Source organism: Podarcis liolepis (assembly GCF_965112155.1).
Source record: "Podarcis liolepis genome assembly, chromosome: 13".
NCBI classification, from domain to species: domain Eukaryota; kingdom Metazoa; phylum Chordata; class Lepidosauria; order Squamata; family Lacertidae; genus Podarcis; species Podarcis liolepis.
In genome coordinates this window covers 37,124,318-37,149,682 of record NC_139573.1, presented here as the reverse complement: position 1 = coordinate 37,149,682, position 25,365 = coordinate 37,124,318, and the positions used below count along the sequence as shown (strand labels likewise).

The 25,365-nt window shown below is 49.7% G+C and overlaps 1 protein-coding gene across 2 annotated transcripts in view; it reads right to left on the bottom strand.

The window, feature by feature from the left end:
* Nucleotides 1-25,211, bottom strand: part of LOC310690623 (G protein-activated inward rectifier potassium channel 1-like) — a 32,428-nt gene extending 7,217 nt beyond the window's left edge. Inside the window, exons 1-3 of one of the 2 annotated variants that reach the window (XM_083469974.1) lie at nucleotides 24,232-25,209; nucleotides 22,954-23,493; nucleotides 5,825-6,041 (exon numbers count right to left, since the gene is read on the bottom strand). In XM_083469974.1, the coding sequence (XP_083326100.1) occupies nucleotides 5,825-6,041; nucleotides 22,954-23,370 (634 nt within the window). In that variant the 5' untranslated portion in view covers nucleotides 23,371-23,493; nucleotides 24,232-25,209. Of the gene's footprint in view, nucleotides 1-5,824; nucleotides 6,042-22,953 lie in introns of both variants that reach the window. The other variant, XM_083469973.1, reaches the window with a different exon arrangement.
* Between the last annotated feature and the right edge of the window lie 154 nt (nucleotides 25,212-25,365).

Sequence of the window (25,365 nt, the reverse complement as noted above, 5' to 3'; positions counted from 1 at the left end):
GAGAAGCTCTTGAGTTCCAGGGGCTTACCCATGGTTTGGTTTCCATGGAACAGAGGTCAGCATAGATTGTGGTGTCTTTAGGATATATTGACTGGGAGTGGCCACCGAGACCATATAACACTTGTCCTGAAAGACCTACATTGGCTCCCAGTATGTTTCCAAGCACAATTCAAAGTGTTGGTGCTGACCTTTAAAGCCCTAAACGGCCTCAAAGGCCCAGTATACCTGAAGGAGCTTCTCCACCCCCATCATTCAGCCCAGACATGGAGGTCCAGCTCCGAAGGCCTTCTGGCATTTCCATCCCTGCGAGAAGTGAGGTTACAGGGAACCAGGTAGAGGGCCTTCTTGGTAGTGGCGCCTGCCCTATGGAACGCCCTCCCATCAGATGTCAAGGAAATAAACTATATGCAGTGGTTTTTTTCTGGGGGTACACAGGGGTACACATACTCCTAAACATATTGTGAATCTAAGTTTGACCTCATTGAGGGGCAGTATTTCAATATGAGTGGGAAAATGAGAGTACCCCTAAACATTTTTTAATAGGAAAAAAAGCACGTCCTTCCACAGTTGGGATATAGATTTCCAGGATGGAGCTGATCATGGTGAGGGTTTGCCAAATGTGCCTTCCTCTTGGCACATTTCTCCCTTTTGTCCTGAGTTCAAGCATCTTCAAAGCCCATGACACCTTTGGTAAAGGCTGTTCTCCAACTGGAGCGCTCACAGGCCGGTGTTCCCAAGGTGTCAGTGTTTATACTACATTTTCTTAAGATTTGCCTTGAGAGAGTCTTTAAACCTCTTTTGCTGACCACCAGCATTACGCTTTCCATTTTTATGTTCAGAATAGAGTAGTTGCTTTGGAAGATGATAATCAGGCATCTGCACAACATGAACAGCTGACCCTGCTTTCCCCCCAGGTGGACCTTTGGACCACATCATCTCATGAACAATCTTTGAGCAAGTGTGGGGTGTCACTGGTGGGCGGGGCCAGGGGAAAAGGGGGTGGAGCAAGAGGTGTGACTCTTACCTCTGTACAGGAAGCTACATTCCAGCCTTACGGAAGCCAGATGTTTCTACAGCCCCCACCCTCCTGCCTTGCCAATATTTTCATCTTCCATCCAGGCAAGGAAGAAGCATTATCACAGATCAAAAATACAGTCTGGCCAGGGAAAAGTGCTTGAGGGAGTGTGCAGAGCAGGCCAGGGAGGGGTCTAGGGAAGAGAGGGATGTCCCAGAGCTTCCCTATAGGGCTGCACTCTGCCTGGGGGCTGGAGACTCCCTGCACCTGATTTAAGAAGTGTAAATTACGCTTGACGTTACATTTGATTAACGTATAATTTCCTATTTAAAATGTCAAATGACATTTACGCAGCAAGGATGGTTGGGCTGGAACGCATCCACAAAATTAATTGCGCTTCTCGTGGCTTTGACATTCAGCTACTGAACTGTGTTTTTCAGGACTTGGACGAAAACACCAGGAGAATCCTTTGCCAAGCAAATCTCCCCTTTGCTTGGATTTGTGCTGTATTCTTCTTACATTCTCGGAGAGCCAAAGTGGCATAGCGGCTAATGTGCTGTACTTGGGTAAAGCTGCAAATCCCCGCTCAGTTGTGGGTGACCTTGGGCTGCAAGCCCTACTTTGCAGGGTTGTTGTTGTGAAGCTAAAATGGGTGGGGAGGAAACAATGTGCCGTACTCTGAGATTGCTGGAAAAAGAGTGGGACAAAAATATAATAAATACGTACACCCACTCTTCCCCTTCATCTGCTCTGTTAACTCTGTTTAAAGTTGATGGGGCCTAACAATATTACCCATATTATCAAGGGCTCATTTCCCTGTGTGCTCACTAATATCATAGGATCATAAATGTCAGAGGATGGTGTCTAAGAACTGGAGGAGGGAGCCTTATCAGCCATCTAGTCTATTCCCTCGCTTGATGCAGGAGAGCCAAAGAGTTAAAGCACCACCAGGGCACAGCCATCACCTGCTAAGAAAAGCTGTTCAAAGGCCAAATGGGGATCGTCCTTCTATCTGCCTATATACATAAAAATGGAAGGCTGTTGTCATGTTGCAGTTCATGTGGCCACCAACAGGTGGCCACATCAACTCCAACATGACCACAGGATGTCAGGTGGCCTAGGCTGCAGCTGTCTTCATTGGAGGGGGAAGCACCTCCAATGGTTGTGGGGATAGGCAATGGGATGGGTGAGGTATAAAGGTAAGGAAGGTTTGGCCAACGTGGGTCTTGGTGGGTAGACAGGGTTGGTGAGCAGAGTGAGGAGCAATGGCAGCCCCTGGTGAAGCAATAAATAAGTAATGACTGCGCAAGTCAGACAACTTATATTAAAGTCAGTGCTGTTTAAATTTCAAAGACCAAATTTAAAACAACAACAACACGAGGGACATGTCAGCGGAAGAGCATTTTGTAGATTAGCAGTCGAAATCTAACAATTGGAAAGTCTAGTAGCTAATGACCACAGAGCTGCAAATTTCTAGATAGGGAGACTTAGACCATAGAAATGTAACTGGTGGAGAGAGGGCTCTGTGTAATGTCATTTCCCCTGCTTCCAGTGGTGGGAAGAAACGGGAGATATAAAACCTTCTCATCCTCTGTCTGCCTGTCTTTCTCTGTCTCTCTTTCTCTCTTTCTCACAATATCTTTGATGCAGACAGATATCTATCTGTACTCTCCCCGAGCGCAGACTCCATTTCTGTATTTAACTATGGTTGTTGAAACCAAGAAGTATTTTACCTGCACAATTTTGCTGCTGCCTTTGCTGTGTTCCCGTGCAAGACTGTCAAGTAAGTAAACAATATATTTTAAGCTTACCTTATAAATCGGGTCCTCCCTTAAAGAGGGCATGCACTGCGGTGAGACCTGGAAACCGACACCCTTTGTTGTGGGTGAGTATGATTGGTCAGCCACAATACCCGATTGCTAGGTTCCTCGTAGCTGGGTGCAATCTGGCTAATGGGATGCAGTCCAAACGGTTTGAGGGACCTATTTATGCCCACGCACGTGACCCAGAGCATCCTCTTTCGGCGCGTGCATTCGGAATACCCAACCACCTCTCCCTATTTTTAGGGCTTTGCACTTGACCTTGCTATGCCGTTGTGTGTCATCTGTCGTTGGGACAGGGGCACGGCAGGAATTTTCCCCACTTGGCTGATTGGCTGTTGCCATTTGGGTTTCGCCTGCCGCGTAGCACATCATCATAACTTGTAAGGTTGCAGATAGGCTCTGGTTCAGGTGATAGGGATGGCAGAACCCTCTTGCCATCCCTAAGTGAAGGGTATTCCGTTAAAGGAATCCGGTGACTCGATGGTTTGGTCAAGCCCTGAGAGGGGTTTGTGCCCGTGCCTGAGTCCAGGGGGACATTTGGGTGGCGGAGATAGCCTGTTCCCGGCTTTCTGCTTATCCCGGTGTTCACCCTTGGCTGACCTATGCTGGAACCCTGGGTCAGTGCTACCTGCAAGGCAGGGAGCTAGTCGAACCAGAGCCTATGCAACCAATCACTTTCTGTAATCAATAAAGTTGTGGCCTAAATTCTGCCAAAAATCAAAACCAAAACTTGAGTCAAGTGTGAATTTATTTAGAGGGGAGGTTTCTGGGTCTGAACATGCAAATTGTTGCCTGATTCTTTTATTAAGAGGGAAACAAAGGGGAAGCCAACCTATTTCGTTAGCTGGGATTGCCTCATAAAACGAAAGGCTTCTCAGCGTAGTTTCAGTCTTCTATATTCTGCTGCCAAGCACCAGGTTTTAATACTCCACTCAACCCCCACACCCATGGGAGATTGGAGGGATGAATTGCGACTAATATAGCCTCCCCTGCCCATTGATAAACCATCCCACACATTTTGCCTGCCTAGCTGGCTTAAGAGCTGCTGCAACTTCACACAGAGCAGTTTTCAAAGTGCAGCGGGGAGACTGCTGCCAAACTTGAAAGCTGGTCCTGGGGCTGAGTTGGCAGATTCTCCGATTGACACCTGAGGTGGGCTGGCCCAAATTAAGCCCTGGAATAACATGAGGCCGCTCTTTTGCTTCCCTATCCCAATAGAACAGGACCTCTCCTCTTTCAAGAACTGTAAATGAGAGCTCTTTGAAAGAGAGAGAGAGAGAGAAATCCACTTATCTCCTGCGTTGTGCTATACACTACAGAATCAAGGCTCATTACTATAGCGCCAGAAGGGGAAGTCACATCATTAATCTCTCTGTAACCGTCACATTTGCTAGACTCTTCCCTCTGAAGCAGATAGGCCTCCAGGCTAAACACACAGAGGAATGGGGAGCCTCCAACAACTAGGGTGTCCTACTTTTCTAACAGAGGCCAGGGCTCCCTTTCTTTCTCTTTCCTTGAGAGCAGCAGGGCAGGAGGAGAGTGGCAGCCAGCCAGCCAGCTTGCGATGATGAAAACACCTGATTCAATGGGCAGAACCAAGAAAGGACTGTTCTTGGAGAGCTGGCAGAAGCTGGCCACATTCTTTGGCAGGTTAAGAGGAAGTGGAGAATGGATGTTTGTTTTCTGGCGAACTTCTAGGGCCACAAACACACCACCCTTTTAAAGCAGTATAATACCACTTTAGGGATGTGGGTGGCGCTGTGGGTTAAACCACAGAGCCTAGGGCTTGCCAATCAGAAGGTCGGTGGTTCGAATCCCCACGATGGGGTGAGCTCCTGTTGCTCGGTCCCTGCTCCTGCCAACCTAGCAGTTCGAAAGCACGTCAAAGTGCAAGTAGATAAATAGGTACCACTCTGGCGGGAAGGTAAACAGCGTTTCCATGTGCTGCTCTGGTTCGCCAGAAATGGCTTAGTCATGCTGGCCACATGACCCGGAAGCTGTACGCCGGCTCCCTTGGCCAATAAAGCGAGATGAGCGCTGCAACCCCAGAGTCAGTCACAACTCCAGCTAATGGTCAGTGGTCCCTTTACCTTTACCACCACTCTGAACAGCCACACAAAGACAAAACAACCGTCATTTCTTAAGGGTGCTGAGAGCTCTTAGGAGACCCCATTCCCCTCACAGAGCTACAATTCCCAGAGGGGTTTAACAGCCAACACCTCTTCCCAGGGAACAGTGGGATGGGGCAACTGTGGCCCTCCAGATGTGGTTGGTTCCAGCTCCCATCAGCCCCAGTCAGCATGGCCAGTGGTCTGGGACAGAATCACAGAATTGTGTCGGCACAAAAATGGAAGCAAGAAGATTCACCGACGAAAGAAGAATGGCGGATGAAATTGACAGGATATGCAGCATTGGATAAATTAACAGAAAGGATTCGAAACCCGCGGGACCAGAGATTCATAGAAGACTGGAGTAAATATATGAACTATTTGAAAAGTAACTGTAATGAACAGATTACGCTAGTAGCATTGCAAGACGTTTTGTAAGGATGACTATCTGAAATATTGCAAGAAGGACTATGAGGAGAACTATTAGTTAATGATAATTAAGAGTAATAGAGAAATTAAGAAATGCAGAATAAGTGATAAAGAATGGAAAATCACCAGAGGTGTTGATGGAAAGTCTAAAATATTGTATAAGATAAGAAGTTATGTTATATGATTGCTGGAAATGATATGTTAGAAAAACTAATAAAAATGTATATGTATATATAAAAAGAATCACAGAATGGGGATCGAACTCACAAGCCTGAGATTAAGAGTCTCATGCTCTACTGGCGGGGCTAACCATGGGAGATGTATTCTGGCAGCACCTGAAATCCCACAGGTGCCCCCATCTTTGCACTATGCAAATTATTATTATTATTATTATTATTATTATTATTATTATTATTATTATTATTATTATTTATTAGTCAGCACTGTACCTGTAGTTTCGACAATGCCTTCCAGGATAACGACAATCTCGAACTGCTCGCTCCGTAGCGATCTCTGCGAGAGGGCAAAAAAGGGGCTCTTTTCGTTGATTTCATGGCAGATGGTGAGAGGAGAAACGAGGAACAGTTGGTCGGCCCCAGTTCCGAATCCAACGTCGAGCTCGCATTGGTCTAGTGGCAGGAATTCACCTTCTGGCGTCTGTCGTGACTAAAAAGAGAGAGAGAGAGAGAGAGAGAGTCCCACTGAGTCAAGAGCAAATCTCACAGCAGCAAAATGATAGGAACTTTCTCGAGGGGTCTATATGGTGTACCTTTCGAGCTGCAGACACTCCACTGGAATTATAGCTGAGACAGAGGGAAAGGATTTTGAGTGGGGTGATCTGAACCTGGGTCTGGGTGGGATCTGGGTGCAAGACTCTCTCAGGCAAATCAATGGTAATATCTTGGCCCCACCCATTCCATGCATGCACCCACGCCTTCATGGCAGAAGAGCGAACTCCCCCATCAGCCAGAGGACGGGTCTGGGTTTCTCCTTCCAAAAGGGGTGAGGGGGAATCATACTGATTCTGTGTCCAGGGCAGCTGTCTACCAGCTCCATCTGGGACACAGACCGAGACCCTACCTGCACACGGACTGTCTCGTCAGAGTGGTGCATGCTCTGGTTATCTCCCGCTTGGACTACTCCAATGCGCTCTACGTGGGGCTACCTTTGAAGGTGACCCGGAACTGCAGTTAATCCAGAATGTGGCAGCTAGACTGGTGACTGGGAGTGGCCGCTGAGACCACATAACACCGGTCCTGAGAGACCTACATTGGCTCCCAGTATGTTTCCGAGCACAATTCAAAGTGTTGGTGCTGACCTTTAAAGCCCTAAATGGCCTTGGCCCAGTATACCTGAAGGAGCATCTCCACACCCATTGTTCAGCCCAGACACCAAGGTCCAGTGCCGAGGGCCTTCTGGCGGTTCCCTCACTGCGAGAAGTGAGGTGACAGGGAACCAGGCAGAGGGCCTTCTTGGTGGTGGCGCCCTCCCTGTGGAACGCCCTCCCATCAGATGTCAAGGAAATAAACAACTATTTGACTTTTAGAAGACATTTGAAGGCAGCCCTGTATAGGGAATTGTTTTAATGTTTGGTGTTTTATTATTTTAATATTTTGTTGGGAGCCATCCAGAATTGTAGGGGCAACCCAGTCAGATAATGATGATGATGATGAAAATTATGATGATGATGATGATGATGATTATTATTATTATGACTCCCATCAGCCTGGCTAGTGGGAGTCATAGTCCAAAATAACTGCCAGGATGGGCAAGGCTGCCCTGTTCAGCACCTTTCACTCCTGGATTGAGCAGAGTGTTGCCATTATGCCTGCCTCTTCAGTGCCTTCTCCAGTGGTGAGCCTCAGAACTGCCATTTTAACATTCCACAACTGCCTGCAGTCACAAATCTACAAGGGGAGGCATTGTGGGAAATATATATTGTGGTCAGCTCTCATTCCTGGTCACCCAAGGCCGTTGCCTGCCAGCACAGGACCTTACTGTTAGCTGAAGAACATCCATACAATTTACAAACTTAATCCTGGGCACCACAATCTACCAAACCGCATTTCTAAAATCTCTGCTTGATTTCCTTCTCCCTTCCAATCCATTTTCCTTTTGTGCCGTGTTAGATTGCAGGTCTGAGGGCAGGGCTGCCTTTGTCTCCCACCACACCATCACTTGTCAGCTTCTCTGTGACTGAAGAATGGGGTTAAATAAAGTCGGGAAGGACACCCAGCTGTGCTGAGTAAGTCAGGCACTGGCAAACTCGACCCTCCAGATGTTTTGGGACTACAACTCCCATCATCCCTAGCTAACAGGACCAGTGGTCAGGGATGATGGGAATTGTAGTCTCAAAACATCTGGAGGTTTGCCTATGCCTGGATTAAGTGTTGCAATGTTTGTTTTCCATCACTAGGAAAAGCTACAGTTCTGGGAATTGTTATTTCTGGATGGGCGATTCTGCTCTCTCTCTTGTTTTTGCACGTCATGGACACATTCATAGAGGAATAGTGGTGGATTTACACTGGCCTGTAGCAGATAGCTCAGTCCGTAGAAGATGAGGCTCGTAATCTCAGGGCTGTGGGTTCGAGCCCCACGTTGGGCCAAAAGATTCCCGCATTCCTGGGGGGAGGGGTGTGTGGACTAGATGTCCCACGGGGTCCCTTCCTATTCTATAATTCTATGTCCACACATCACTCTACTTCATCAGTTGCCCTGCAATGCTTCTCACACAATACCACATTATTGCCACAGGAAGGGATCTTCTTGAGCTGTAGGGCAACAAACAAAAGCAGGGCAAAAAAGAAAAGACCTAATCCTAACCCTTTGCAAAAAATACACAACAACCCTACAACATTTGCGGCATTAAAACGTTATGGGATTTTGGCATGAATTCTCAGGGCAGTTATGTCTGCTCCGAAACTTTCACAGGTGCAAACTGTATTGAAGGGGCATCACTTATAACCATCATGATGTTATCACGAACAAGGCTGCCTGGAAGAACCTGATTGGATGCCTGCCCTGCCCCTTCCCCACTCCCAACCCCACCCCCGGGGAAGGAATTACAACACACGTGTGTGCGTGGTTAGAAGCAATTTTCTGGACTGTGGTGGCTACTGGGGGGAAAAGGCAGACATTGCGGTTGTCTGGTGCATTTCTGGTAATTAGCGGAGGGATGGGGAATTAGCAAGGTGTTGACAGCAGATAGGGGCTGAATCATCTTAAAAGGGGAAGAGGGAAATCAAATGGAAATGAATGTGCAGAACGGCAGTTGTGATATACGAGATTCCTTGCAAGCGGTGCTGTTTTTCAGGGTGCCGGAACTTCACCCTGAACGCCTCCCTTGCTCTCTTATAATGGCGCCCACCTGAGAGGCGCCGGAACTGAGTTCTGGTGAGTTTGGGAATGGAAACCGTGCCTGCTTGCAAGACATTTGATCAAATACAGTGGACACTCAGGTTGTGAACATGATCCGTGCGGGAAGCACGTTCGCAACCCGCAGCGTCTGCAACCTGCAGCGTCGCATCTGCGCATGTGCAGGTCATGATTCGGCGCTTCTGCGCATGTGCAAAGAGTGATTTAGTGCTTCTGCACATGCGCAGAAACCTGGAAGTAACCTGCTCCAGTACTTCCGGGTTTGGCGCAATGTGCAACCCGAAATCACACAACCCGAAGCATCTGTAACCCGAGGTATGACTGTAAACAGAAAAGCATCTTGTGGACCTTAAAGTGCTGTTCTGGACACACCCAAACACTGCAATCTGCTCCCCAAACGCCTCTCCATTCTCCTTCCCATTGCCACAGAAGCACCAGCATGACTTGCCGACCTGAATTAGCCAGACATGTGTCCCCTGATTTGCTCACTGTCATCTTTATGAACCAACATGTCAATCCTCGTTCCTGCTCAAAACCACGGTGCAATTTGCCTGCTAACCCAATGTGATGTTCTGTGCCCGAACGGCCAAGGCTCCTTTAATATTATTATTCCTGACCCACATTACGCATGCACACCCTGCCCTACCAAGGGAACCGGTTTCCCAGTGGACGATGAGAGCAGGCAAGAACGGAGGTCAAAGGGCTTTTCGAAATGTTCCCAGAAAGCATGGTTCATTTGAGACTGACGATAGACAGGAGCAGAGACGTTCAAGCTGCAGAAGGCCTACTGGCCGTGATGGCAATGCTCTCTGGCAGCAGTGCTTCTGAAACTGCAGGAGGGAGAAATGCTTCTTGCTTGTGGGTTTCCTACAGCCATCTGGCAGGTCACTGTGAGAACAGGCTGCTGGCCTAGATGGGGCATTGGCCTGACCCCCCCGAAATGAGAATTGGAAATGGAGGAAAGGAAATTATTAAAAGTCGTTTTGTGTGAATGGCTTCATAGGATCGGGTCTAAATAATGCAACGTTGAAAAAAGAGAGAGAGAGAGAGAAAAAGGAAGGAAGGAAGGAAGGAAGGAAGGAAGGAAGGAAGGAAACCCCCTTTCTGAGCAATGTGAATAATCAGAGGATGTTTACGCAGGCTGAGACCATACCTGCCCACAGACTGTCTCGCCAGAGTGGTGCATGCTCTGGTTATCTCCCGCTTGGATTACTGCAATGCGCTCTACGTGGGGCTACCTTTGAAGGTGACCCGGAAACTACAACTAATCCAGAATGCGGCAGCTAGACTGGTGACTAGGAGTGGCCGCCGAGACCACATAACACCGGTCCTGCAAGACTTAAGACCTTTAAAGCCGTAAACAGCCTCGGTCCAGTATATCTGAAGGTGCGTCTCCACCCCCATCGTTGTACCTGGACATGGAGGTCCAGCTCCGAGGCCCTTCTGGCAGTTCCCTCATTGCAAGAAGCCAAGTTACAGGGAACCAGGCAGAGGGCCTTCTCGGTAGTGGCGTCCTCCCTGTGGAACGCCCTCCCACCAGATGTTGAAGAGAATGACAACTACCAGACTTTTGGAAGACATCTGAAGGCAGCCCTGTTTAGGGAAGCTTTTAATGTTTGATACATTACTGTACTTTAAAATTTTGTTGGAAGCCGCCCAGAGTGGCTGGGGAAGCCCAGCCAGATGGGTGGGGTATAAATAATAAATTGTTATATTTTTTATAATGCTTTTTAGCACAGGAATGAGGAAGCTCAGGGCAGGGCAGAAATGACAGCCCTCCAGAGCTCAGTCTGGCCCTTGAGACTCTCTCCAGAAAACATCCCTCTCACCAGCCTGGCTAGATTAGGGCGCGCTGAATTTTTCCAGTTTTCAAATTCCCCAAATGCGGGGTGTTAAGAAGCTGTAACACAACTTGGGAATATTTTGGTGAAACAAGTCCCGTGGAGGAGAAGCAGAGGGCAGCCTAGACATGGATAAAGCAATGCTAGGATAGTTCAGGAAATGCTTTGAGGCTCACAGTGGGTGAGCAAGCCTTATATTTCCTTCCCCATGTTAACAAAATTCAGCTGCAGGGATACCTGCATCTGTTCACCTGGAGGAGGAAAATCGGGTTAGCAGAGGCCATTTTCTGCATGGTGCGGCTGGGGAACCTGAGGAGTAAAGGGGCCCAACCTTTCTCTTCAAATCTTCTGTGGGAAACTGCAGCCTCCAAGAAGTGCCTTTTGTAAAAGGGGGAAATTGGAAACATTGCACAGAAGAAAACTCTGTATGACTCAGCATCACGGGCAGTTTGACCCTGAAGGAACAGAGCAATGAGTAAGGCATGGTCTGAGGAGAACAAAAGGAGTGAGAATGTGGTATGAAGAAGACTTCAGAAAGCTAGTGTCCTCTGCATGTTTTGTACTACAATGCCCCGTCAGACCCAGCCAGCAGACAAGGGCGACTTTGTGTGTGTCTGTCTGCCTGTGTGTTCTGACAAGCAAGTGAGATAAGGCCTTGACACCTCTAGGAGGAGGTGAAACCTCATTCTGGCTGAGGTGTTGTTGCCAGAGCTTCTGATTATTTCCCGTAATTAAATATGATTTCAGTGATCTAGATTTTCAAAAGGGAAGGCCTCTTGGATCTGAGAGAGGGTCACACACAGGGGCGTCCTACCCATAGAGGCTAGTAGTGTGGGGCGCCAGGGCGCCAAGTTCTGGAGGGTGCCAGGAAAGAGGCGGAGGCTGGAGGTGGCGCCTCCCAGCATCAGCTTGCCGTCCTCGCCCGCTTCTACCATGCCATGCTGAAGCAGTGCTGTGCCCGGAGCCTCTGTCTGCCATGGCCACCGTGGCATGAAGTGGCTAGCTGAGCTGGGAGCCGCCATGTCCAGCCTCTTCCCCTGCCGAAGGAGCCGCCCTCCAGCCACTGCCCACCTCCTCGAGCCCTGAGGCAGTGCCGTCCTCCCTAAAAAACTCTGGGGAATGGGGAGGGGTGTGTGTGCCAGAGGGAGCTTTGAACCATGGTGCCGGATATGCATAAGACGGCCCTGGTCACATACCCTCCAACATTCCTCTGATGAAAATTAGGTTGTTGTTGTTGTTGTTTGAAATTATATACAGTGGTACCTCAGGTTACATACGCTTCAGGTTACATACGCTTCAGGTTACAGACTCCGCTAACCCAGAAATAGTGCTTCAGGTTAAGAACTTTGCTTCAGGATGAGAACAGAAATCGTGCTCCGGTGGCGTGGCGGCAGCAGGAGGCCCCATTAGCTAAAGTGGTGCTTCAGGTTAAGAACAGTTTCAGGTTAAGAACAGACCTCAGGAATGAATTAAGTACTTAACCTGAGGTACCACTGTACCATCCTATACCTGGGGGTTTCAGGGTGGTTCACAGAATAAAATCAAGATATAAAACCACAAAATACCTCATAAAAATAAAAACAGCAACCCAATACCCCTCTCCCCAGAAAAAAAACACATTTTAAAAGGGCATAGGATATAAATTGGATCAGCCAAAGGCCTGGTTAAAAAGGAACGTTTCTGCCTGGCGCCTAAAGGTGTATAATGAAGGCGCCAGGTGAGCTTCCCTGGGGAGAGCATTCCACTTGGAGGGTCTGCAGCAGACAGGGCATACTCTCCAGTGGCACTGATTCAATAATTTCCACATTAGTGATTTGGGCATGAGTGCCAATCCTGCTTTTGTCAAGAAACAGTCCCATCCATGCTGATATTAACAGTGGTATCCATTTAGTCATACTCAGAGCAGACCCACTGCGATTAAGAGGCATGAGTTACTTACAGTAGGTCCATTAAGTCAAACGGGCCTACTCAAAGAGAATAATTTAGTTGGCTGCAACCATAGGAGCCAACTCCTAGGGGCTGAAGTCCCTTTGGCAGCCCCTCAATAAAATACTTGAGGGCGCCCCCAAAGTTGATGAGCATTGCCATTCAAATGGTGTGTGTCTTGTGATCGATTATGCGGGATGGGGCTTACCCCGCCCCCTCGCAATATTTTATTCAAGTCGGCATCCCTTACATGGGTCTCGTTTTAATTTTGAGAAGCGAGTGCTTTCTTCATTTCTCTCCCCCCCCCCCAATTGCCCGCCTCCATCCCCAGAAGCTTGCAAAGGACTGAAGCCCTAGAGCTGCCCGTTCTCTAGAAACCCCCTCTCCCCCCTGTTCTTTGCTCCCGGCGCGGCACGTTGCGCGGAGGTCCCGTCGGTGCGCGTTTTTACGCGCCAGGCTCCTTTTGCGCGCAGCGGCGTTCTGGCGGGGTTGCTTTCTAACGCGCCGAGGAAGCAGGCGCACGTGGACCAGCCAGCCTTCCTTATCGGAGATGGGGTTGGCGAGAAGCCCGAAGGCGGACGGCGCGATAAGCCTTATCTCCCGGCCGGGCTCGCTCAGTCGACCGACGGAGCTGCTTCTCTAATCAGGTGCGGGAGGAGCGGAGAGGCGCCGCCGCCTGCGCTCAGCCACACGTGGCCCGGGAAGGAGGGAGCCCGATGGCGCGCCGCTCTCGCCCGGGGCTGAGTTGGGTACGTCGAGGCTAGTAGGACCCGTCGGGGTTGTTGGAGGCTGGGCAGAAGGTGGTGGTGGGGGCGCAGAATAGGCCAGTGCACCACTGAGAAGTAGGCATGGGCATATAAATCAATAAATAAACTAAAAGTAGCAATTGTAGAAAGATAGTTTTCATGAGCACAAAAGGAAGATAAAACAACTGTTGAGACATTTCAGTCCAAAACTGCTCATGGGCCAAAAATTATTGAAAAGCATTGAAAGTACTCAATTAATTGAGGTTCTTCCCTCCTCCCCCTTATGAAAGCTTGCTTCCCACAGTGGGGGTATTTTCTACCTGTGATTTCCCATAAAAGTTTAACAACTACTTTAGGGGGTGATCTAGAAAAAGCTTGACAACTTTGGCTGCCACCCCCCTAACAAAAATCCTGGCTACGCCCGTGAATCTGCCAGACAAGAGACATAGAGGATGGTGACAGGTGAGTGTCCTGCCCCCCCCATAAATCCTGGCTATAGCCATGGAAGTAGGGGTGCCAACTTGAATAAAATAATGGGGGGGGGGCAGGTAAGCCCCGCCCCACATAATCACATGATGCGGCACACAGACATCATTTTAATGGCAATGAATGTCCATCACCTTTGGGGGGGCCCAGTCCCCCTCAAATATTTTATTGAGGGGGGCCAAATAAGGCCTTTAGAAGTTGGCTGCGATGCTGAGAAGACTTGGAAGGAGAAAGCCCTATGGAAGAGGGTCTGTCTGGCTTACAGAAGCACTATGCATTACCATCTTAAATAATAATAATGAATAGCAATAAATGCTTGGAATCATATTAATAATCTGGAAAGGACACCAGCACCAGAGTCTAAATCACCTCACTTCACTACCAGCTTGGGGCTTGCAACCCCATCCTCTCTGAAGAACATGAAGCTCCTACCACCTCCTGTTTCCCACACAAACCTCTCCTGCCTTGCTCTCCATCAGCAGGTAGCTTCAAAGGTAGACAGCTTCTGGAGCTGGAGTTTCCACTGAACTATGGCTAACTCCAACTGCTGATAGACTTGCAGCCTCCGTGAATGTATTGAATCTCTTTTTGAGTCATCCAAGCCACCTCTTGCAGCAGCAGATTCCCACCAGTTTTGCCAGCCCTGAAGTGATTCCTACGGTTATGTCTGAACTCGACGTCCATTTATTTCATTGGGTGATTGCTAGTTCTCAGATTAGGAACAAGGAATGGTATGGGGGAATAGCCACTTTTCTCATGCTGCCTCTGAGCATGCACAAAGTAAAATCCTCCCTCAACGACAGTATCATATGTTCAGAATTAGAGACAGTGGTTTGAAGGCAGAGGTTGTATCCTGAGTACCTCTGTTTTTAAAAATTATTAATAGAAATTAAACCCTGCTTGCTTGATCATCCTAGATGTCTGGGGGCTAGCTATGGTAACACAGAGGTGACAGAATGGCAACATACACGTGCTCAGAAACACTCTTCACATAACCCACAACTAAGCCTTAGCAAACCCTGAGGCTGAGCCCAATTTTATATTAAGTCCCAGGACTTCCAGAGTCCTCCTGGAACTCTTCTGAGACCAGGTGCACAGCCTGGGAGTCATTTTGGACTCACAGCTGTCCATGGAGGTGCAGGTTAATTCTGTTAACCAGCTCCATCTGGTACGCAGGCTGAGACCCTACCTGCCCGCAGACTGTCTCGCCAGAGTGGTGCATGCACAATGCGCTCTACATGGGGCTACCTTTGAAGGTGACCTGGAAACTGCAATTATTCCAGTATGCGGCAGCTAGACGTGACTGGGAGCGGCTGCCGGGTCCACATAACACTGGTCCTGAGAGATCTGGATTGGCTTCCAGTACGTTTCTGAGCACAATTCAAAGTGTTGGTGCTGACCTTTAAAGCCCTAAACAGCCTTGGTCCTGTATACCTGAAGGAGCGTCTCCAACCCCATCATTCAGCCCAGACACTGAAGTCCAGCGCCGAGGGCCTTCTGGCGGTTCCCTCATTGCGAGAAGTGAGGTTACAGGGAACCAGACAGAGGGCCTTCTCTGTAGTGGCGCCCACCTTTGGAATGCCCTCCCATCAGATGTTAAGGAAATAAGCAGCTATCCTATTTTTAAAGACATCTGAAGGCTGTTTAGGGAAGGTTTTAATATTTAATGCTGTATTATTTTTAACACTTGATTGGGAACGCCAGAGTGGCTGGGGAAACTCGGCCAGATGGGCGGGGTATAAATAATAATTTTTATTTTTAATATGAAGGCACAGATTTTGTTATACTGTGGGGACTAGAGACTTGACTTTTAAAAATGAAATCAAAGCAGACATTTTCCAGGGGGCTCAAGTGTTGTGAGAAGACAGCAGCAGCAGCTCTTTAGAAAGTAATGGATGACCTTCAGAATCAAGGCTGGCAGAAGTGCCAAGGTGCCAGCTTTTATGTGCTGGCTGCCAGGATGACCCCCCACGTGTCCTTCTGGTGGTATGATCTGTCGAAAGTCTCCCATCGCTCAGCGGTCCAGCAGCGACTGCCTTTGATAGTCAAAGTGCCTGGGTTTTGGACTTGGGCCATGTCAGAGAACGGCTTGTTCCGCGGATGCAGGAACTTGCGAAGACAGCAGAGGAATGCGGGGCGACAGCTTGAAGCACTTCCTACTCCTGCGGCTGCGGCTCCAGCAGCAGGCAGAGCTCTTGCCAAGAGGAACAAGGGCTGGCTAGCTGCAGATTTCCCCTAAATGCCAGCCACCGATGCAAGAACGAACCCCAGAGCTAGTTTGGGATTTTGTGCGGCCGGATCGGCATTGTAGAAGAATAGCTAGGTTCTTGCTGGTGAAGCCATAAGTAAGGCAGATCTGGGCTTACCTAGTACAGTGGTACCTTGGGTTACATACACTTCAGGTTACATACGCTTCAGGTTACAGACTTTGCTAACCCAGAAATAGTACCTTGGGTTAAGAACTTTGCTTCAGGATGAGAACAGAAATCGCACAGCAGCGGCGTGGCGGCAGCGGGAGGCCCCATTAGCTAAAGTGGTGCTTCAGGTTAAGAACAGTTTCAGGTTAAGAACGAACCTCCAGAATGAATTAAGTTCCAGGTACCACTGTATGTTACAATGCTTGCCAATTGCAGTTAGCATACCCTCCAACATTTCTCCAATGAAAATAGGGCTGTCCTATTCCATAATAATCCGGGACGCGGGTGGCGCTGTGGGTTAAACCACAGAGCCTAGGACTTGCTGATCAGAAGGTCGGCGGTTCGAATCCCTGCGACAGGGTGAGCTCCCGTTGCTCGGTCCCTGATCCTGCCCACCTAGCAGTTTGAAAGCACGCCAGCGCAAGTAGATAAATAGGTACCACTCTGTTGGGAAGGTAAATGGCGTTTCCGTGCGTTGCTCTGGTTTACCAGAAGCGGCTTAGTCATGCTGGCCACATGACCTGGAAGCTGTACGCCGGCTCCCTCGGCCAATAAAGCGAGATGAGCGCCGCAACCCCAGAGTCGGCCACGACTGGTCCTAATGGTCAGGGGTCCCTTTACCTTTACCTTTATTCCATAATAATAATAATATTTATGCTCCACCCATCTGACTGGGTTGCCCCAGCCACCTTGGGCGGCTTCCAACATATATAAAAACCCAATAAAACCTTTTTTAAAAAAAATAAAACCTTAAACAATTTTTTTAAAAAAACCTTCCTTATAGAGGGCTGCCTGCCTACAGATGTCATCTAAAGGTTGTATAGGTTTAGTTACTTATCTCCTTGGCTCGGGGGTCGTATGACTCCATACCCTCCAACAACATTTCTCCAGTAAAAATAGGGCTGTCCTAAGGAAAAGCGGGACATTCCGGGATCAACTGAGAAACCAGGGTGGCTTATGTGAATCAAATCAGAAACTGAGGTAGCGTCTGTAAATCCGGGACTGTTCCTGGAAAATTGGGACATCTGGAGGGTCTGATTGCTTAGTGGGTTTGTTAGGAAAGGGGAACAGGGGCAAAAAGAATTAACATCCCAGCCTCCCATTGAGAACCTTCAATAAGCATCTGAAAGAAGGAGATGATAGCTCAGTCTGTATCACACACTATATTCTTAGTGAAACCCTTTAGGAACTTGGAGCAAATTTTAATCTTTTCTGCACCCTTTTCTTCTCCTTTCTTTTTGTACTGGTTTACCATACTGTGGTGTATACATCTCTTACTTTACCAAATGAAAAAGAAGAAGAGTGTTGCCTATAAAACAGGGGTAGGCAAACTAAGGCCTGGGGGCTGGATCCGGCCCAATCGCCCGCCTTCTCAATCTGGCCCAATCGCCTTCTCAATCCGGCCCGCGTACGGTCCGGGAATCAGCGTGTTTTCACATGAGTAGAATGTGTCCTTTTATTTAAAACGCATCTCTGGGTTATTTGTGGGGCATAGGAATTTGTTCATTTCTCCCCCCCCCCCATATAGTCCGGCCCCCCACAAGGTGTGAGGGATGGTGGACTGGCCCCCCGCTGAAAAAGGTTGCTGACCCCTGCTATAAAATGAAAGGATTCAATCAGAAGTGAGGCTGGACTGCTAATTGTATTGGCTCCAGTGGCGTAGCGTGGGTTGTCAGCACCCGGGGCAAGGCAAGTAATTTGCGCCCCCTAACCCCTAACCTGCCGCCGCTGCCAGCTTCTTCTTGCTGCTGCCTGGTCTGGTCTGGTGTGGTTCTCTCCCGCGCTCAGCGCTGCGCTGGGCGGCTGCTGCACTGTCCCTCCCCCAGATAGTCCCTCGCTCTCTCTCCGCACCGCACGCCTGGCACCCACCCCCTCCACAGTGGGCGGCGACCCAGCGGCTCGGATCGGATTTGCACAGCCAGCACTGCAGTGAGAGAGAGTGAGTGAGCCAGGTAGGGGCAGAGAGCTGCGAGTGCGAGCACGCCCCCCCAGATGTTGCGCCCGGTGCGGCCGGCCCCCCCTGCACCCCCCACGCTACGCCACTGATTGGCTCTTAAAAATTAAGGCAAGGCGCGGGATTCTGACTCACTGTAATCCTAACTGTCTACTCAGAAGTAAGTTCTCGAATTAAACGAGTGTTACTCCCTGGTAAGTAGGGTTGGGACTGCAGCCTAAGCCAGTTGCACATGGTTCCCACTGAAATAATAGACATTACCGATCAATATTTTAAAAAATAATAGAATTGTCGAGTTGGAAGGGACCCTGAGGATCATCTAATCCAACCAGTGGCGTAGCATGGGTTCTCAGCACCCGGGGCAAGGCAAGTAATTTGCGCCCCCTAACCCGGGGCAAGGCAAGTAATTTGCGCCCCCTAACCCGTGGATTTTAGCATTCGAGTCTCTTCCGCGCCCCCCCATGCTGCGCCAGGTGCAGCAGGCCCCCCTGCACCCCCCACGCTATGCCACTGCTCCCACCACAGGTCTTCAGGACAGCCATCCGAAGCCTGGCGGCGGGAGGAGATCTCTCCGCCCCACCGCCAGCCTTTGGAGGAGGTCCGAGGACAGTGGGGTTCCTGCTTCCTCGAGGAGGGCCGGCCAAACGCGCCCCCCCCAATGTTGCGCCCGGTGCGGCCGGCACCCCTGGCACCCCCCACGCTACGCCACTGAATCCAACCCCATTGCAATGCAGGAATATGCAACTGCCCCATACAGGGATAGAACCTGCAACCTTGGCATTATCAGCACCACGCTCTTACCAACTGAGCTATTCAAACCAATGAGACTTAAGGGGTGTTTCCATTGATTTCAGGGGGACCTAAGTACAGCTAAACTCAGAATGCACTCTCTGCGTTTGTCTACCCAGAAGCAATCCCCACTTAGTAGTGTTGAGATTTACTCCCAGGTAAGCGTGCGTAGGATTGCAGCCTAGTTCTGCATCATATCCATTATGTTTCCGAGAAAATATGCAACAGTGATTTTGAGGAGGTCAACAACAGCTTCTTAAGAAACGTGTTGAAAGAAAACATCAAATACTGTAAGCATGTGTGGTTAATACAAATCCTAAAAAGCTGTATAGCAGGCATAGGCAAACTCAGCCCTCCAGATGTTTTGGGACTACAACTCCCATCATCCCTAGCTAACAGGACCAGTGGTCAGGGATGATGGGAGTTGTAGTCCCAAAACATCCGGAGGGCCGAGTTTGCCTATGCCTGCTGTATAGAATGACAAGGAAAGGAACTTGGTTTGTATTAATGAGAATACCTAGCATTATATTTGGAATAATAGTCTGGAATTTTTTTGTCACCGGACAAATCTTACTACTCAGTGATTTCTAAGTGGCATTATACACCCCCCTACACCCCTAAGAAATTAAAGAAGGTTATAGGATTGAGAAGAGAATATTGACAAAAAACATTGTGGAAGAAAAGGGAAGATTGTTTTCCATATGTGGTGGATATGTCCATGCAGAAATCTTATGGATTATTCATTTCGTGATAGGTTATAATCTCCTAGGTACTTCAGAGGCCCTGTTGTTGGGGGAGTTTTTCAAGATTATGTAAAGGAGGGACTTTCAAGGCATTATTCAATATTTCCTGGTTGCAGCTAAAATATGATTGACAAGACTCTCTGGAAAGATGTTAAAATCCCCGAGGTGGAAATTAGGTTGTTGAGAATTTGGGATATTAGAGCTGCTAAGAAGGCAGCAAATTATGTTAAATTGAGAGAAGCTGGAGTTTTTACCGATGCTTTTGTTTAAAACGGCATCTGTTTCATTGTCTTCTGAAAGGAGATCCTATCCCTGACAGGTTTTGGCTTTCAGTGATATGGTGTAGATTTAGGAAGAGTGAATGTTTGGATTACAGTAAGAACAAAACAAGGCAATAACAGTAACAGACATGCAGTACAGTATGTAGTTTATTTTTCCATGGAAGCATTTGCCTACATTGAAATACTATATTGTACACTGCTTAAAGTCATCCTCAAAAAGGACCACCCTTTTGTTTTCTAAAAGTTGAAAGAAAGACGAAATGTAAGAACATATGAATTCTTATTCAGAGTGAAATCTATATATATCATCTCTTTCTTTCTTTCTTTCTTTCTTTCTTTCTTTCTTTCTTTCTTTCTTAAGGTTACCAGTTTTTTTCCAATGAATATCTGGGGACACTTTTCAACTTCAGTGGATTTTGTCAGGGGACTGTCCCTGGGAAACAGGGATGTCTGATAACCTTAATCTATCTATCATCTATCTATCTATCTATCTATCTATCTATCTATCTATCTATCCAGTGCTTTTTTCCCTGGGGGTACACAGGGGTATGCATACTCCTAAACATTTTGTGAATCTGAGTTTGGCCTCATTGAGGGGCAGTACAGTGGTAGCTCAGGTTACAGACGCTTCAGGTTACAGATGCTTCAGGTTACAGACTCTGCTAACCCAGAAATAGTACCTCGGGTTAAGAACTTTACCTCAGGATGGGAACAGAAATTGCGGGGCAGCGGGAGGCCCCATTAGCTAAAGTGGTGCTTCAGGTTAAGAACAGTTTTGGGTTAAGAACAGACCTCTGGAACGAATCAAGTTCTTAACCCGAGGTACCACTGTATTTCAATATGAGTGGGAGAATGAGAGTACCCCTAAACATTTTTTTAAAGAAAAAAGCACTCTATCTATTTGTCATCTATCTATCTATCTATCTATCTATCTATCTATCTATCTATCTATCTAATCTCCATCAAACCCTGTGCACTGTCTTTGATACAGAGGCTAGGCACATGCCCTCTGGTAGCTTACAACCAGGGCAAAATGGAGACAGCCACCACCTATCCTTTTCCTCTGGCTGGTCTCTGGGAGTGAATGCCAAGGCTTCACTTGCTAATTTCCTGCATTTATCTCGATTTCTGCCCGTGCTATTGACTATCGCAGCTTTCCATGAGCGTGAGCTTCTGTGCTTGTTATGCATCGCATGGCGGGGAGTAACCGAGCACCTCAGGATCTCACTTCCCAACCTCCTCCCTGTGTTCCTGTCGCTTGCCTTGCCTTATCTTCCTCGACACCCCTTGCTGCGCTCTCTCTCTCTCTCTCTCTCTCTCTCTCTCTGCTTTCCAAACACTCTGCTATGAGACCTCTCAGCCTCCTCTCCAGCATTCAGCCCTGGTGTTTGCTGGTCCTTTGCCAGGCTCTCAACCTGACCCATATGATGAAAGAACCATCGTTCTCCTGAGCCTTCACTGCAAAGCAACTGTGACCTTTTCCCGCTGGCTTGGAATCCTGAGAAAGGACTTCTCTGGCAATTCCCCTCCCCAAAGCAGTTTCAGCTCAGGTTTTTTTTTAATGGACCAACACATCTGCTTTTCATATGATTCCCTCCACCTCTGGCTTGACCATTGCATCATGGTGTCTCTGGGTACAAAGTGGTGATCTTTCCTGCATAAACAGATGGACATTGATGGCATCTGGAATCAACTTATTTTCTCCAACCGTGTGATGGATTGGTGAGGTCAGGGGTTGGCCATTTACTCAGCAGCGCACTAGGCAGGTGCAGGTGCCGGCCAAGGTGGCTTGGTAGAATCATAGAATTGCAGAGTTGGAAGGGACCACGAGGGTCATCTAGCCCAACCCCCTGCAATGCAGGGATCTTTTGCCCAACCTGGGGCTCGAACCCACAGCCCTGAGATTCAGAGTCTCGTGCTCTACTGACTGAGCTACCCCAGCTAAGTAGATAGCTAAGGTTGTTTGCATAGGCTTATAATACACTTTTGCATTTAGCTTGATATCTCATGTTTCAGGATGGGCATTGAAAATAGGCTCCTGGGCTGAGCCCTCCCTCAGATGGAGCCATGCACAAATCCAATTGCGGCGGCGGTGGGGGGGGGGGAAGGGGAAATTCACCAGCAAATCCTCCTGGTTTTTCTTTTATTTGTTTATTTGCTAACAAAATTGATATGCCCACTCGGGTGCTAAGTTGTCTGGGCCTCTAACGCAAACATGCTTCCAAATTTCCAAACTGTTTATCTTCTCGTTTCATTCGCCACCCACACCCACTTCCTTACACGAGATTGATTTTGAGATTATTGTTTTTAAGGGGTGGGGGGTGGGGGGGAGGAGAGAGGAAGATGTGAAGATACTGAATTTAAGAAACTGTTTGTAATCTGACCCTAAGCTTGCCTACATGGGAGAAAAATCCCACTGAACACAAGGGGGCTTACTCCAAACCTTCAGGTTTTGTTTTTTGTTTATTAAAGATTTTCTTGATTTATAAAAGTGTCTGCAATGTCTCTCTCTCTCGTATATATTTTCCCCCCATGTAACATTTTTACAAGTCAGTTTCATTTGTTGAGACATTGGGAAGAAAATGTCTCCTTAATCTGAAAAGATTTGTGCAAAATCTCTAGCACATGACATGGGATCAGCCATTTTGGCATTCTCTTTGGAGCCTTTGCCACAAACTCCCAATCCTACCTGCCCACCCTCCTTGGAACCTCTTTCCCCCCTCTCTGTTCAGTGCCTGCTAATATGCATCTTTTACAAGGCAACTTTCATCCTCAAGGGCCTTTGTATTGTGCTCACAGTAAGCTCACCACACGATTCTTAATGTTCCCATTTCACAGATGATGGAACTGAGACTGAAGGGCTTCTACGAGCCCAGAAGGCATGGGCCCAGGAGCCCAGAGGCGAGATTTGAATCTAGGCCTCTCCCACATTGAAATCCAGCTCTCTAGCTTCCCGGGACGTGAGTGCCACCCCACCCTCTTCCCTGTGAAGCTGGGATCCCATCGAGGAAACGACTCACCTTGATAAGTTTGCAGCGGATCTGGGCCGAGACCATGTGGCTGTTGCGCAGGTTCCCCACGCGGAACATGAGGCACAGCTTCCCGTCTCGCTTGGAGATGACCGCGGCACGGCTGAACATGAGGGTCTCGGCCCTTTTCTTGGGCTGGGACATCTTGATGAACATGCAGCCAATGAGGAAGGCGTCCACCACAGAGCCCAGTAGCGACTGGAAGAGGAAGAGCACGATGCCCTCAGGGCAGCGCTCGGTGATGTAGCGGTGCCCGTAGCCAATGGTCGCTTCCGTCTCAATGAAGAAGAGGAAGGCCGAGGGGAAGTTGTAGACGTTGGCCACACAGGGGTTGTGCCCGGGGCTGTGCCCGTGGTGCATGTCCAGGTCTCCTCGCAAGTAGGCGATCCCCCACCACATGGAGGCCATGACCAGCCAGGCCACCGTGTAGGTCAACAGGAAGATGAGCAGGTTCCATCGCCACTTGAGGTCCACTAGAGTGGTGAAGAGGTCCGTTAAGTAGCGGCTGTTCTCGCTGCCCAGGTTCCCGTGCTGGACGTTGCAGCGGCCGTTCTTGTCCACAAAGCGCTGGCGCTTCCGCCGCGCCGACGTGCCCACCACGGCCTGGTATTCATCTCCAAACTTCCTGCGCACCACTGACATACTGGTGGTGAGGAGAGCTTGCCCTGTGGGCTTGGCACGTCCTCCTTGCCTGCACCGGAGAGCAAGAATCAGACTAGACGGCTGTCTCCGCTGCACACCCAGGACTTAGGCTTGTCTCCTGAATTCTGGATTATCTTCTTGGTTTGCTGGGAGCCAGCTTGCTCAGTGCATGGTCTGGGCTGAGCGCCGTGGCGGGCGATGTTGGCAGATCTCTGGGCTGGTGTCGGCAGGGGAACCCACTTTCCGTGAGCTGGTTCTGGACCTGTAAGCCGTGCTGGGTAGCAGAAGCTCGACCCCAATGGCCAGACTAGAGAGCCCGAGTTGGGTTGGCTGCTTAGGTGGTCACTTTTGTATGCTGGTCATGACTGATGCCAGGATGCTGGCTGAGTTTGGGTGGTCCGTTTGCACGCTGGGTGTGTGTGTTTCCTCGCTTGCTGCGGGTGGCAGCACCAAGGTCCGGGCTGGCAGGGCACTACTGATGGTCACCCCGGGGGTTTGGATGGGCACCGATTCTGCCCGCAGGAACCGATTCCGACTTCAGCAGACCTTTCTGCCGCTGCTGGCGAGGGTCCTCCGGGTCTCTCTTGGGGGGTGATGAGAACTGGCCACACGCCCACGTGGCTTCACTGCTTGGGTTGGGATGTGTGGTCCACACGGGCTGCCCTCGAGGGATCCGGAGCTGAATCCTTTTGTTTCAACCGGGAAAAGCAGCCCCCCCCCCTGGAAGCGGGTCCCTGCCCCCGGGGGCCTGCGCCCCGCTCCGGGAACCTGCCCCGTCGTCCCGCCACCTACCTCGGAGGGAACTCGCCACTCTCTTGGCAAAGGACGGAGCCTCCCCGACGCGTTGGGAGCGGCGTCTGCTTTTGCAGGAGCGGGTGGGCGAGCGCAGCGGGCTGCCTTCTTGGATCCCGCGGGCTTAAGCTGCCTGGGCAGCGGCGATCCGGAGGGATGGAGGAAAGGGAAGAAGGAGAAGAGGCTTTGCAGAGTCCTCTCTCTCTCTCTCTCTCTCTCTCTCTCTCTCTCTCTCTCTCTCTCTCTCTTTCTGCCACCCCCACCTTTTCTCTTTCTTCTCTCCAAGCTCCTTCCCCCAGCGCGCTGGGATCAGGAAACTTAAACCTCTGCGGAGGTCCTTAATTCTCCAGCGCACCCAGAAACTGGGCTGCTGTTGCTGCTGCGGCGGCGGCGAGGGCGAGCAGGCGGGCTAGCAGCTCGGAGGCGGCTGCTCGGAGAAGTCCCAGCTTTTTGCTAAACGTGCAGGAAAGCGGAGCTGGCGGAGAGGGTGTCGCCGCGACGCCGCCTGGCGGCCGCCGGAACCCCTACGACATTCCTCTCTGCGCGCCTCTCCCCGAGGCTCCTGCGCGCAACTAGCATCTCTCGCGTCTGCCCGCGTCCCGGTCTTTGCGGCGGCTCCCCGCGCCCCCCGAGCCGGGGAAAGGAGCCCCTCCGGACGGTGCCGGCAGCTGCAGCTGCAAGGAGCCGCCGGCTGAGCGCGGGAGGCGGGCGCTTGCAGCGGGGAGTGGCTCAAGTCCCGCGTAAGAAAGGGGTCGAGAGGAGTTGGAATTAATTCGGATTGAGGTCTCTCTCTCTCTCGCCGCAGACGCAGAGCAGCGGAGACTGACGCCTGGGCTGGTGAGGTGAGAGGGGGCGGGACCCGCGGCTCCTCCCATTTCCCCCAGATCCCCCCCCAAAGGGGCTTCCCCCAAAAGAAGGAAAGATTGATGGGAGGTGGGGGTCGTGCCGGAGGATAAAGAGGTCCAGGCT